General features: G+C 37.4%; 1 protein-coding gene across 4 annotated transcripts in view; it reads right to left on the bottom strand.

The window, feature by feature from the left end:
• Nucleotides 1–12,618, bottom strand: part of MINDY2 (MINDY lysine 48 deubiquitinase 2) — a 74,448-nt gene that overhangs the window by 46,195 nt on the left and 15,635 nt on the right. For all 4 annotated transcript variants that reach the window (XM_049104050.1, XM_049104049.1, XM_025472657.3 and 1 more), the window contains exon 2: nt 12,258–12,315. In XM_049104050.1, the coding sequence (XP_048960007.1) occupies nt 12,258–12,315 (58 nt within the window). The remainder of the gene's footprint in view (nt 1–12,257; nt 12,316–12,618) is intronic.

The raw sequence follows: 12,618 nt of genomic DNA, 5'->3' as shown, positions 1-12,618 counted from the left end.
TTGAGCAGAAACCAAGAGTCGGACACTTAACAGACTGAGCCACACAGGTGCTCCTATACTTTTCTTTTAATTGCCTGTCTATACAATCTTTTTCTTATTGAACTATAAATGCTTTTTAATTTTTTATAAAATAATTTTTTTTTAAGATTTTATTTTTAGGGCAGCCCTAGTGGCTTAGTGGTTTAGCGCCGTCTTCAGGCCAGGGTGTGATCCTGGAGACCTGGGATCGAGGCCCACGTCAGGCTCCCAGCATGGAGCCTGCTTCTCCCTCTGCCTGTCTTTATCTCTCTTTCTCCCTGTCTCTAATAAATAAATAAAAAATCTTAAAAAAAAAAAGATTTTATTTTTAAGTAATCTCTACACCTAACATGGGGTTCAAATTTACAAGCCGGAGACCAAGAGTCACATGCTCCACCAACTGAGCCAGCCAGATACCCCTCTCTTTTTTAAAAGATTTTTATTATTTTTTTTTTTAATTTTTATTTATTTATGATAGTCACAGAGAGAGAAAGAGAGGCAGAGACACAGGCAGAGAGAAGCAGGCTCCATGCACCAGGAGCCCGACGCGGGAATCGATCCTAGGTCTCCAGGATCGTGCCCTAGGCCAAAGGCAGGCGCCAAACCGCTGCGCCACCCAGGGATCCCATAAAATAACTTTTTCTTTAATGGAAGTATAGTTGATACATGTTATATTAGTTTCAGGTGTACAACATAGTGACTTAACAACTTTATATGGGGCAGCCTGGGTGGCTCAGCAGTTTAGTGCTGCCTTCCGCCCAGGGTGTGATACTGGAGGCCCGGGATCGAGTCCCACATGAGGCTCCTTGCATGGAGCCTGCTTCTCCCTCTGCCTGTGTTTCTGCCTCTCTCTCATAAATAAAATCTTAAAAAAAAAAAAAAAAAAAAAAAAACTCTCTATGTTACGTGGTGCTCACAAGTGTAGCTACTACCTGCAATATCATTGACCATATTTCCTATTCTGTACATTTCATCCCAATGACTTATTCATTCCATAGCTGGAAGCCTGTATCTTCCACTCCCCTTCACCCATTCTGCCCATCTCCTCTTGCTCCTCCCCTCTGGCAACCATCAGTTTGTTCTCTATATTTACAGGTCTGATTCTATAAAAACTCTTTTACAACTAGAAAATTAGAACACTCCTTGTTATACTGTGTGGTAAATATTTTTCCCTATATTGTATTCTGACTTTATGGTGATGCTTTTCATCTATTTTTACCATACAGAAATATTTAATTTTAATAAAGTCAAATTCTTCTATTATGGCTTCTGACTGGATGTCATATGTAGAAAGATCTTTTCCTCTTAAGCATATACAAACACTCATGTGTGCTTTCTTCATGTAATTTTATGTTTACTTTTTTAAATGTTTAAATCTTTAATTTATCTGGAATTTATTTTGATATAAACAGTAATATATGGAATCAACTTCTCACCTAGCCTCCCAAATCACTAGGTTGCTAAAACTGTGTGTGTTTGTGTGTATGTTTTAAGATTGTATTTTTTTTTTAAGATTTTATTTATTTATTCATGATAGTCACAGAGAGAGAGAGAGAGAGAGAGGCAGAGACACAGGCAGAGGGAGAAGCGGGCTCCATGCACCGGGAGCCCGACGTGGGATTCGATCCCGGGTCTCCAGGATCGCGCCCTGAGCCAAAGGCAGGCGCCAAACCGCTGCGCCACCCAGGGATCCCTAAGATTGTATTTTTAAATAATCTCTACACCCAAAGTGGGGCTTGAACTCACAACCTAGAGATCAAGTGTCCCATGCTCTATGGACTGAGCCAGCCAGGCACCCCAAAATTGTTTTTAATATAACTTTTATTTTTCTAATTCAGAATAAACCTCTAAAGACTGCATCAAGTATTCTCTTAAGCTTTTCAACAAGAGATTTCTGATAGCATCAAGAACCTCTGATAACAGAAGATTCCTATGGGATGCCAGGTTTGAGCATCTGCCTTTGGCTCAGGTTGTGATCCTGGGGTCCTGGGATCGAGTCCCGCATCAGGCTCCCTGTAGGAAGTCTGCTTCTCCTTCTGCCTCTTTCTGTGTCTCTCATGAATAAATAAGTAAAATCTTTAAAAAATATATTCCTATGAACATCAACATATTATTATTTGTGCTTTTTGTGTATGTGTGCTTTTAATTAGAACTTTAAGATAGCAAAATCTAACTAGTAATGATTTTATTCCATATAGGCACAAGAACTCCCAAAGCACCAAATTAGCTAATTCACAAAAATGCATAAGCAAGTCTACATAACATTTTTGAGTCTTTTCTATACATGGCACATTGTATATTTGTATGTTGAGGTTTCTATACAGCATTTAACTGAAAATTATGCCTTAATAAATTCTATACATCATTTACTCAAATAACTGAGCACTGTACTTGTATCTCATAGTTAGGTTCTGTATTTATTCTGATAAAAGACTGTATTTGTTTTTCTGACAAAAACTTTAGTGGAGTCAAGATGCAGAACATTCGATACTTCAATATTAATAAACCATGAACATGCTATAATAAATAAAAACTTAGATGCCAAGAGTAGAATAATTATTATAAAAGACTCAAATGTGCAACTCCTGAGGCCAGGAAAGTCTTCTGCACAAGAGAATAGCTTGGCTAAGGTCAGCAGCTTCTTAGTTGGATCTTAATAGCGGCACCTGGGTAGCTCAGTCGGTTGAGCATCCAACTCTTGATCTCAGCTCAGGTCTTGAACTCAGGGTCCTGAGTTTGAGCCCCACATGGGGCTCCATGCTGGGCATGAAGCCTACTTTTAGATGGACCTCAATAATTCCCATCTTCTGGTATTCATGTCTTTGTATAATCCCCTTCCCTTGAGTATGGATTGGATTTACTGATTCACTTCTAGTGAATAAAAAAATGACAGAAATAATGAAATGTCACTTCTGAAATTAGAATACAGAACACTGTAGCCTTTGTCATGATGCTTTCCCAGTTGCTCACACTGTGGAAAGCCAGGTGCCATGTTCTGAACTGTCTTATGGAGAGGCATGGAACCGAAGGAGCCCTCTGGCTACAGTTAGTGAGAAACTTAGGACCTGAGTCGAACAACTCGTGAGGAACTCAATCCTGCCAACAACCATGTGAGTAACCTTGAAAGCAGATCCTTCTGAGTTGGGCCTAGGGATGAGACTGCAGCCCCTGCTGATACCCTGACTGCAACCTCATGAGAAACTCTAAGCCAGTCACTCAGCTAAGCCAAGCCCAGATTCCTGATCCATAGATACTGACAGATAATAAATGTTCATTGTTAACCAGTGAATTTTGGGGTGATGTGTTGTGCAGCAATAGATACCTCTATTTTTAGGAAAGTTTGTAATAAAAGAATCATATATTTTTAAAGGCTGAGTTTGAGTTTCTAAGAGAGATTTAATTATCTAAATAAATCATCTCTTAAGAGTGCTGTTTATATCTGAAACTGGTCAACAATAAATACTATTTCAGGGGCTCAGTTGGTTAAGTGGCTGACTCTTGATTTTGGCTCAGGTTGTGATTTTAAGGTTGTGAGATTGAGCCCCACATTGGGCTCTGTGCTGGGCATGGTGCATGCTTAAGATCCTCTCTTCCTCTCTCCCTCTGCCCCTTCCCTACCTCTTTCTCTCTCCCACGCAAAAACCAAAAACAATATTATATTCAAAAAAGTATTTGAGAGTCTATTATGAGTATTTAATAATGAGCTAAAATAAATATTAGGAAATAAATGTTTCTCTTAAAAAACTATTCAGTTGGGAAAAGAACATACAAGAAACAGAGAATTAGATGATGTAAAGTACAATATAGTGCAACATGTAATAAATGCCTGAAGTACCAATCGATTTTGAAAAGAGATATATATTTTTAAAGGTTTTATTTATTTATTCATGAGACAGAGAGAGAGGCACAGAGACACAGGCAGAGGGAGAAGCAGGCCCATGCAGGGAGCCCGACACAGGACTTGATCCCGGGTCTCCAGGATCAGGCCCCGGGTTGAAGGCAGCGCTAAACCACTGAGCCACTGGGGCTGCCCTTGAAAAGAGATATTGATAAAGCCTATGGCACCTAGAAATATCCTTATCAGGGGCTCATATCTAAACTGGATTCAGAAAAAGGGGCAGACTTTTAGCAAGGCAGTGAGGGAAAAAGCATTCTTTGGGGAAAGTGACAGAAAAGCACATATTAAAAACATCACACCATGGGAGTGCCTGGCTGGCTCAGTCAGTAGGGCATGCAACTTGATCTCATGGTTGTGAGTTCCAGCCCCACTTTGGGTATAGAGGTTACCTAAAAATAAAATCTTTAAAAAAAGAAAGAAACATTATGCCATAGGGACAGCTCATAAGAAGGCTTATTTATACATAGGTTTATACACAAGATTTATGCTACAGAGGTGCCTGGGTGGCTCAGTGGGTTAAGCAGCAGACTGGATTTTGGCTTGGGGCATGATCCCAGGGTCCTAGAATAAAACTCCTGCCTCGGGCTCACACTCAGTGGCGAGTCTGCTTGAGGATTCTCTCTCTTCCTCTCCCTGTGCCACTCCCCCATACTTGCGAGTGAGTATGCGCACATCCTCTCTCTCTAAAATAAACCAGACTTTAAAAAAAAGAAAGAGAAGGCAGAGATGATGCCATTTATTTTTAAAAAGGCTAATTTGTAGAATGGTGGGAAATATGGTTGGTAAAGTAAAGTGGATCAGATAGAAAATTATAAATAGTGTGTTGATAAGTTTGGCTGTTTATGAAATATCATAAGGGATCTTTACTTTTTAAGTAGACAAGTATGAAATTGATGCTTTAAGAAGATAACACAGGCACAGAGAGGAAACAATAGAGTTTGAATAAATCATATTGTGAAGTATACAGAGAGAGGAAAGAATTTCAAAAAAGAATGCATAAGACTGGAATGAGACATTCCAGACCAACAGAAATCAAGAAACAAAAACCTGTAGCTACATTAGGCCAAAACTGGAAGAAAAGGTTTGGCAGTAGTTAGTTTATCCCAAGTGAGCATTAGGAAAAGAGAAGCTGGGTAAACTCTGGGCAAAATTAAAATGCTTCAACAGTGATCTCCCTATATAGTATGTAAATGTAAAGATAAAATAAATTATCTTTTTAAAAGTCAGACAATACCACCATCCAAACATCTATTTTCCTTAGTCATCATCATACAAACTATTTTCGATAATTAAAGTGATAGTATATATTCCTGCTTGTGTTGTGCTTTATAGTATCTTCTTACCCATGTTTTGCCTTCCACCTGTACTTCTTCCCATCTTATTTTATTAAATCTTCCAGCACTTCCTACATATCCTATCCTTTCTTAATGCCAAAGCCCTCCAACAGACCATATCCATGTTTGGCCCTGCTCTAATACTCTAGTAACAGAAATATTCAAGTTAAAATTTACTCCTCCTCTAATCTTTACCAATCAAAATTCCCATTCCCTTATGGTCTGTAAGCTAGATGCTACGAAGGCAATTAATAGTTTTTCTTACAAACTACTAGCATTTGCTTATTAATTCAAAAGCATCTCTGGTTCCTTCAGAGAGCTGAAGTAATCTCACAAGGAGAAAATCCAAATAGCTTAGAAAATTAAACAATTTGTTCTGGCAGGGTTGGCTCTGAATAAAGTTTACTTCTGGCAAGGCAGTCTTTAGAATCTCTTTTCTTTCCTCATTCTTGCTTACTTCTCCCCCACCTCCCATTTTTACTTTCAGACTGCTCCTAGTAGTTGGGTCCCTCTAACCCAGGACTTCTAAACCTTGTCAGCTATCCCAGCTCTATATTATACGAAGACATACTAATTATTTTCTCTCCAAGAAAAATACCATGTTAACATTTTCATAGTAGAATACACTTATGCAGCCACAGCCACATTCACTGCATTGTTGACACCTCCAAATAGCTTGCCCACAGTATGTGCTCAGTCAATATTTGCTAGATGAGAGAAATAAAAGAAAGAAAAAGACAAGTAGTGGGAATTTCAAATACTATAACAAAAACACTTTTGAGTGGTAAAGGAGGTGGAGGGATATACTTTGGAGTATATAAGCCTTTCAGGGAGAAGGTTAGGTAAATGGCATCAATCTACAGTATAGACAGCAGGGCCAGAATGAAGTTAGAAGCTATAGAGGAGTAGCAGTGTAGTTTGAGTTAACACTGTCCAAGAGAAATACAATGCAAGCCACAAATATAAGCCCATACTTTAAATTTTCTAGTGGCCACATTGAAAAAAGTAAAAATAGGTGAAATTAACTTAAATAATTTACTTAGCCCAGTATATTAAAAATATTACCATTTCAATAGTATAAAACTCAATAATACTTTACATTCTTTTTTTTGCATTAAGTCTTTGAAATTCAGTGTATATTTTATATTTATAGAACATCTTAATTAACACTGGCAAAATTTTAAGTGCTCAATAGCCACATGTGGCTAGTGGTTACTGTACTGGGCAATGCTGCTTTAGGTGATTATGGTCATGATCTGAGAATAAAGAAAGTAAGGCAGACAGTAATTAGATATGGAAGAGATAGATAGGAAACCGGGCTCAGAAATATACGTTCTTATCTCTTAAACTATATATATTAAACATTCAAATATCTGCTGATATTTGACTACATTTGAGCTACTATTACAATTTCCTAATTGGTCTCAATCAGGCCATCTTAAAAACTACAGTGAACATGTTTTTACCCCAGTTAAGAAACTAAGATAGATCAAATGGCTTAGTATAGTAAACCCAAACTCCTCACCCTGTCTCCCAAGACTCCTCAGTTTAGCTGTAATACACCTAATCCAATCTCTATTCCAATAACTATACAATATGCAGACTTGCCAACTACAGTCAAATTGTACTCATTCACCATTCCTCCAAATATGCCTTATATATTATCACCTCTAGCTTGAGCTTAAAACAGTTTCCATCTAGCCCTGTAACATTCTTTTTCTTCTTTACAAGAGTTTAGATTCTAACTATATTTAAAACCCAATACAAGTCATATGTTCTCTATTAAACCTTTTCCTACTTCCAACTCACCTCTCATACCCATTGCTGCCAAATTTCTCAAAAGTTATCTGCACTTGAGGTCTCCACTTACTCACCTCTTAGACGCTCTTCCACTCACCACTCTATTTTCATCCCATCACTGTACTGACACTGTTTCTGTAAAGATCATAATAGCCTGCATGTTGCCAAGTCACATGGACAGTACTCTTCATTATTCTATACCCTCTCTTCTTCTAACATTCCTTCTCTTGGCTTCACTGTGCCACCCTCTCCTGGCTGTTCGCCTATCTTACTGGCTAGTTCTTCTCTTTCTTCTCTCTCCTCTCCTCTATCCCATGCATTTCAGCAGGGGCCTGTTGCCCCAGAAGGACAGAAACTGATTCCCTGGGGGAGACGCCAAAAATATTTTAGCCAATATAATGGTTTGTGATCTCCAAAGGGCACAATACACAAAGAAACATATAGTATGCCTGTGATATTAAAATTTCTTGGAGTGGGTGATTAGGACAGAAATATCTACGTAGGCTCCTTTAAGGGGCAGTAATTAAAAAAAGACTAAGAAACACTGCTCTACCCCATCTCTCTACGCTGGGAAGTTTTATGGTATAACCTTGACCTCTTCTATTCTCTCTTTATGCTGTCTATCTTAATGTTCTCATCAATTTCCATAGATTTAAATCAAATTTTTATACTAATGACTCCTAAATTCTCATCTTGAATATCAGTCCTCTGGAACTCATGGACCCTCCTTGCAAAATCTTCCAGGTATTTTCTTCTCTTAGTGTTCCCTTCACCTTCTTGCCTAAATGAAACTTGGCTCTACCTTGATGACACTGCAGCCTTCTCAAGTAATAGTTCTCTTTCATGCCTCTTTACTAGTGAGTCTGGAGGTGGAGCAGATACCTGCTTACTCCTTATTGTCCTATTGTCATTCTCTCGCCTTCTCCCTAAAACTCCTCAGTTTTAAAACTCATGCCGTTGAATAATACTACTCATCATCTACCTACCTGGTTGCAGTCCTCTACCAACTTCCAGGTCAATTCCTCTTATTCCTAGCTCACTATCTCTCTCAAACACAAATCCTGACATCATTTTTTAGTGTTTTCAATATTAAAAGAGATAATCCATCCAATAACCTAGACTTTCTGTTCCTTAACCTCTTCAACAAAAATCTTATAATCTACCTTACCTCAGAAACTTATTCCCCAGGGTCATACAGCTTTGTCATTATCAGGCTCCAAAAATTCTTAAGCTCCATCAGGACCCCTATAATCCTTTAACTTCATCACATTTTTTTTTCCCCAAGACATTTATATCTTCATTTCCTCTTTATGCAACTCAGATCCTTGGCTCATCATTACAATCACTCTCGACACACATCTTCAATTCCTTAGACTCTTTCTTCAACATATTCACTTGGTAAAAAACGAACTCTGTTTAAATCCTGCTCCTCCACCAAGAAGGCCTATACTCATGCAGCTAAATGTGACTAGAGAAATCATACCACCATGCTGGCTGCTCTCACTAGCTTCAGAGGTAATGCCCAGGAATCTATCACACTCTCATTCACTCTCTTACTCTTCTATAGGCAACTATTTATACCTTCCCTCTCATCTGCAACAACTCTTTCTTCATCCTCGCTCTCAGCTGATGACCTGGTTCCCTATTTCACTGAGAAAATAAAAGCATTCAAAAGGGCTTCTACAAGCTACCACAACCACATCTACCTACCTACCTGCATCTGTTTTTGATACATTTTGTCTCACCATTAATTGCTATCAATGAACTATCTGTACTGAGACTGTTCTTTTTTTAATTTAATTTAATTTATTTATTCCTGAGAGACACAGAGAGAAGCAGAGACATAGACAGTGGGAGAAATAGGCTCCTCACAGGGAGCCTGATGTGGGACTCAATCCCAGGCCCCGGGATCATGCTCTGAGCCAAAGGCAGATGCTCAACTACTGAGCCACCCAGGCGTCCCTATCTGAGACTATTCTGTTTGTCAAAAGTATTCTTTTCAATTCCTTTCCTCCAGTTTTCTTTTCTTAAGCAGCTTTATTGAGATACAATTCAAATACTATACAATAAACCCATTTAAAATATACAATTCAATATTTTGAAAGTATATTAACAGGACTGTGAAATCATCATGATCCAATTTTAGAACATTCTTCCCCACCAAAAGAAATTCTGTACCCATGAGCAGTCAATTCCTATTTACTCCCTTACCTTTCCCACCAGTCCCAAGCAACCCACTAATCTACTTTCTGTCCCTATAAATTTGTTTATTCTGGACATTTCATATGAATGCAATCATATAATATGTGGTCTTTCATGACATGGCTTCTTCAACTTAGCATAATGTCTAAGTTTTATCCACTTTCCAGTGTGTATCAGTACACTCTTTTTTGTGGCTAATATTTCATTGTATGGATATATCACATTTTGTTTATCCACTCATCAGTGGATGGACATTTGAGTTTCTTCCATTTTTTTGGTTATTACGAGTAATGGTGTCATGAACCTTCCTGTACAAGTTTTTGTATGGATGTGTGTTTTTACTTCTCTTGAGTAAAATTATAGGTCATACGGTAGTTCTGTTAAACTTAAAAAAAAATGTTTAAGATTATTTATCATTTATTCACAAGAGACACACACATACACACAGAGGCAGAGACACAGGCAGAGGGAGAAGCAGGTTCCATGTGGGGAGCCTGATGTGGGACTCGATCCCTGGTCTCCAGGATCACACCCTGGGCTAAAGGCGGCGCTAAACCACTGAGCCACTGGGGCTGCCCTATGTTAAACTTTTTAAGGAACTGAGAAACTGTTTTTTGTCAGCAATATTACATTGCTATTGGCTATGTATAAAGGTTTCCAATTTTTCCTTGTACCCTCCCTGTCTGGTTTCCTCCCACGCACTTGTTGAGGTTACCAGTGACCTCCTTATGGTTCAATCAATAGTCAATTTTTAGTCTTCACACTGCTTAAGCTATTAGCAGCATGTGGTTCAGTTAATCTTTTACTCTTCATTGAAACTTCATTTGGATTCTAGGAAATAAGTCTCCTGTTGTTCTTCAACCTGGCTTGAATACACCTGTTCTTCCTTCTTCTGCAATTTCTAATCAGTGGCATGTCCCACAGTTAGTACACTGATCTCTCCCGTTCTCTATCTACATTCAATCTCATTGTGATTTCACTTAGTCTACCATTTATATATGTTGTCTGCTCCCAAATGCATATTTATAGGCTAGATCTGCACCGCCCAATACATTAGCCAGTAGCAACATATGGTTATATAATTTCCATTAATTAAAATTTAATATTCAGGTTCTCAGCACATCAGCTATATGTTAAGAGCTCAAGAGCTACGTGTGATTAGTAGTACCAAACTAGATAGTACAGATATTGAAGATTTCTATTATCACAGAAATTTCTATTATACAGCAGTGATCTAGACCCTTCCTCTAAACTCTACATTTATATATCTGACTGCCATTCTGAAATTTCCACTTGGATGTCAATAAACATCCCCAAACCCAAATCCTGTTATTCCTCCCTAAACATGTTCCTTCCATTTTTCTTGTGTCATCTGATATTAACTCCATCCTTTCAGTTGTACTAAGTCAAAAACCATGCAGTGAACCATTCTCACTCTCCATTCAACTGATTAGCAAATCTTGTCAGCTTTATATCCAGAATCTGACCACATTTTACAATCTCCGCTTCTACTACCTTGTTGGAAGCCACCACCATCTTTCACTGATTGCAATAGGATTTTTTGTTGTAATAGCTTCCTGATATCCCTGCTTGTCTCTTCCTTCCTAGGTTCTAGTTTCAGCCAGAGAATTCTTGTTACTCTCAAAGTCAAATCATATCAGTCCTCTGGTCAAAAACCTCTAATGGCTTCCAAGCTCACTCAGGGCAAATGCCAGAAGTTGCTATAATAGCCTACAGGGTCCTATATGACCTGGCCCCATTACCTCTCAAATGTCATCTCCCTTGTACATACACTCCTTGGAAGTCATACTGGTTATTTATCAAAAGCACCAAGCATATTTCAGCCTTCCCCATGAAATATAATTCCCAATTATGTTCCCAATTATGAAACATAATTTAGAAGTCATAAAGTTTAACAATCACTAAGCTAGACTAAAAGAGATATAAATAGAAATTCTATTTCCAGACATATGGGTATTCAAAGTAATCTACTCTTAACTCTGAGATTTCCCCAGCCAGTGAATAGGATTAAATGATAGTAATTACATAAAGAAAAGGGTCTTCCAAAAGCTACAATCTCCAACTTCACTAGGCCTGTACTTCACCAAAAGTCGGTTAGCTTGTAGTCTGGAATGGTGTAGACAAGCTAATCAGCTGACAATAATAATTTTTCTTTTTTACAAAATTTTTCTTAAAATAAACAATTAAAAAAAATAAAATAAAATAAACAATTAATTACTAAAAAAAAAACTAAGAATATGGACTGATTACCTATGTGGTAACAATATAAATATATAAATTCCTCTTTGCTAAATTGTAAAAGACCTCAGTGTAATACACACAGTTCCCCCGCTCTGTAAACAAGTTCTACTGAAAGCAGCTGGTCTGTAAACTGTCTATCACTGGTCTGTTTTGAAATAAGAAGCTTGCATAAGAATGCAACTTAATACACTGCTTCCTTCATCAAGAAAATTTTGCTATGAAAAATTTCAGATAAACTAAACAGTGTGCTTGTGTAAATGTTTTACATTTTGGCACAAACCCCTGGATCACTGCAGATTGGTAACTAATGTTTCACAGACTGGTGTAGGTCCACGAGTCATACTTTGGATAGTGATAATCTAAATCTAAATCTAGGTTTTTAATTCAAGTCTATATTCAACTCAATATTTTTTTTAACACTTTCTACATGCAAAGTCAGACTTCCTGTACCATTTCCCATTCTGTAATTTATTAGGAATTAATATGTATCTTGTTGTTTTCTGGAAGTTATCAGCCTCCTTATTTATACTATAGAATTTTAACACTGGTTAGAAAAAGCCTTCAGAAAGGTTTAACACTCAAGAACAGTAACATATTAATATAAATTTTTAATTAAGAGATTCAAAATTATTATTTTAAAGTAGATTATTTAATAGCACTTCAGAAAGATGCAATTTGGTAATATATTAGTTTTGGAGACTTTATTTTGAAAAAGATAAAATCATCCACTTTTCAACACTAACCTAAATATTCCATCAGTTGTTCAGCAGTTATGATTTCCATCATCGGTGGAAGTTTCACCTGAAAAACAAAGTATTTTTTCTATAAAATCAAATGTTTTAAGTGATTAAAGTGTTTCTTCAGTCAGAAACATATGTATGTGTACAAATGTATCTACTATATATATACATTAATATTTGTTATTAAAATCTTTATAACTAATCTTTATCAAATATGACAAAGTCAATCTTATCACCATAAAATTTATAGGGCAATATAAGATCTCACAGAGACACCGAGAAATCTGTTTTTAAAACCAAACCCTTTCATCACCCACTATGATTGTCACTAGGCACCTCCAGTAGTGTCTTACATGATAGACCA

Source organism: Canis lupus, chromosome 30, assembly GCF_003254725.2.
Source record: "Canis lupus dingo isolate Sandy chromosome 30, ASM325472v2, whole genome shotgun sequence".
Taxonomy (NCBI): Eukaryota; Metazoa; Chordata; class Mammalia; order Carnivora; family Canidae; genus Canis; species Canis lupus.
The sequence above is the reverse complement of the archived record's forward strand: the minus strand, read 5'-3'. Positions and strand labels throughout refer to the sequence as shown.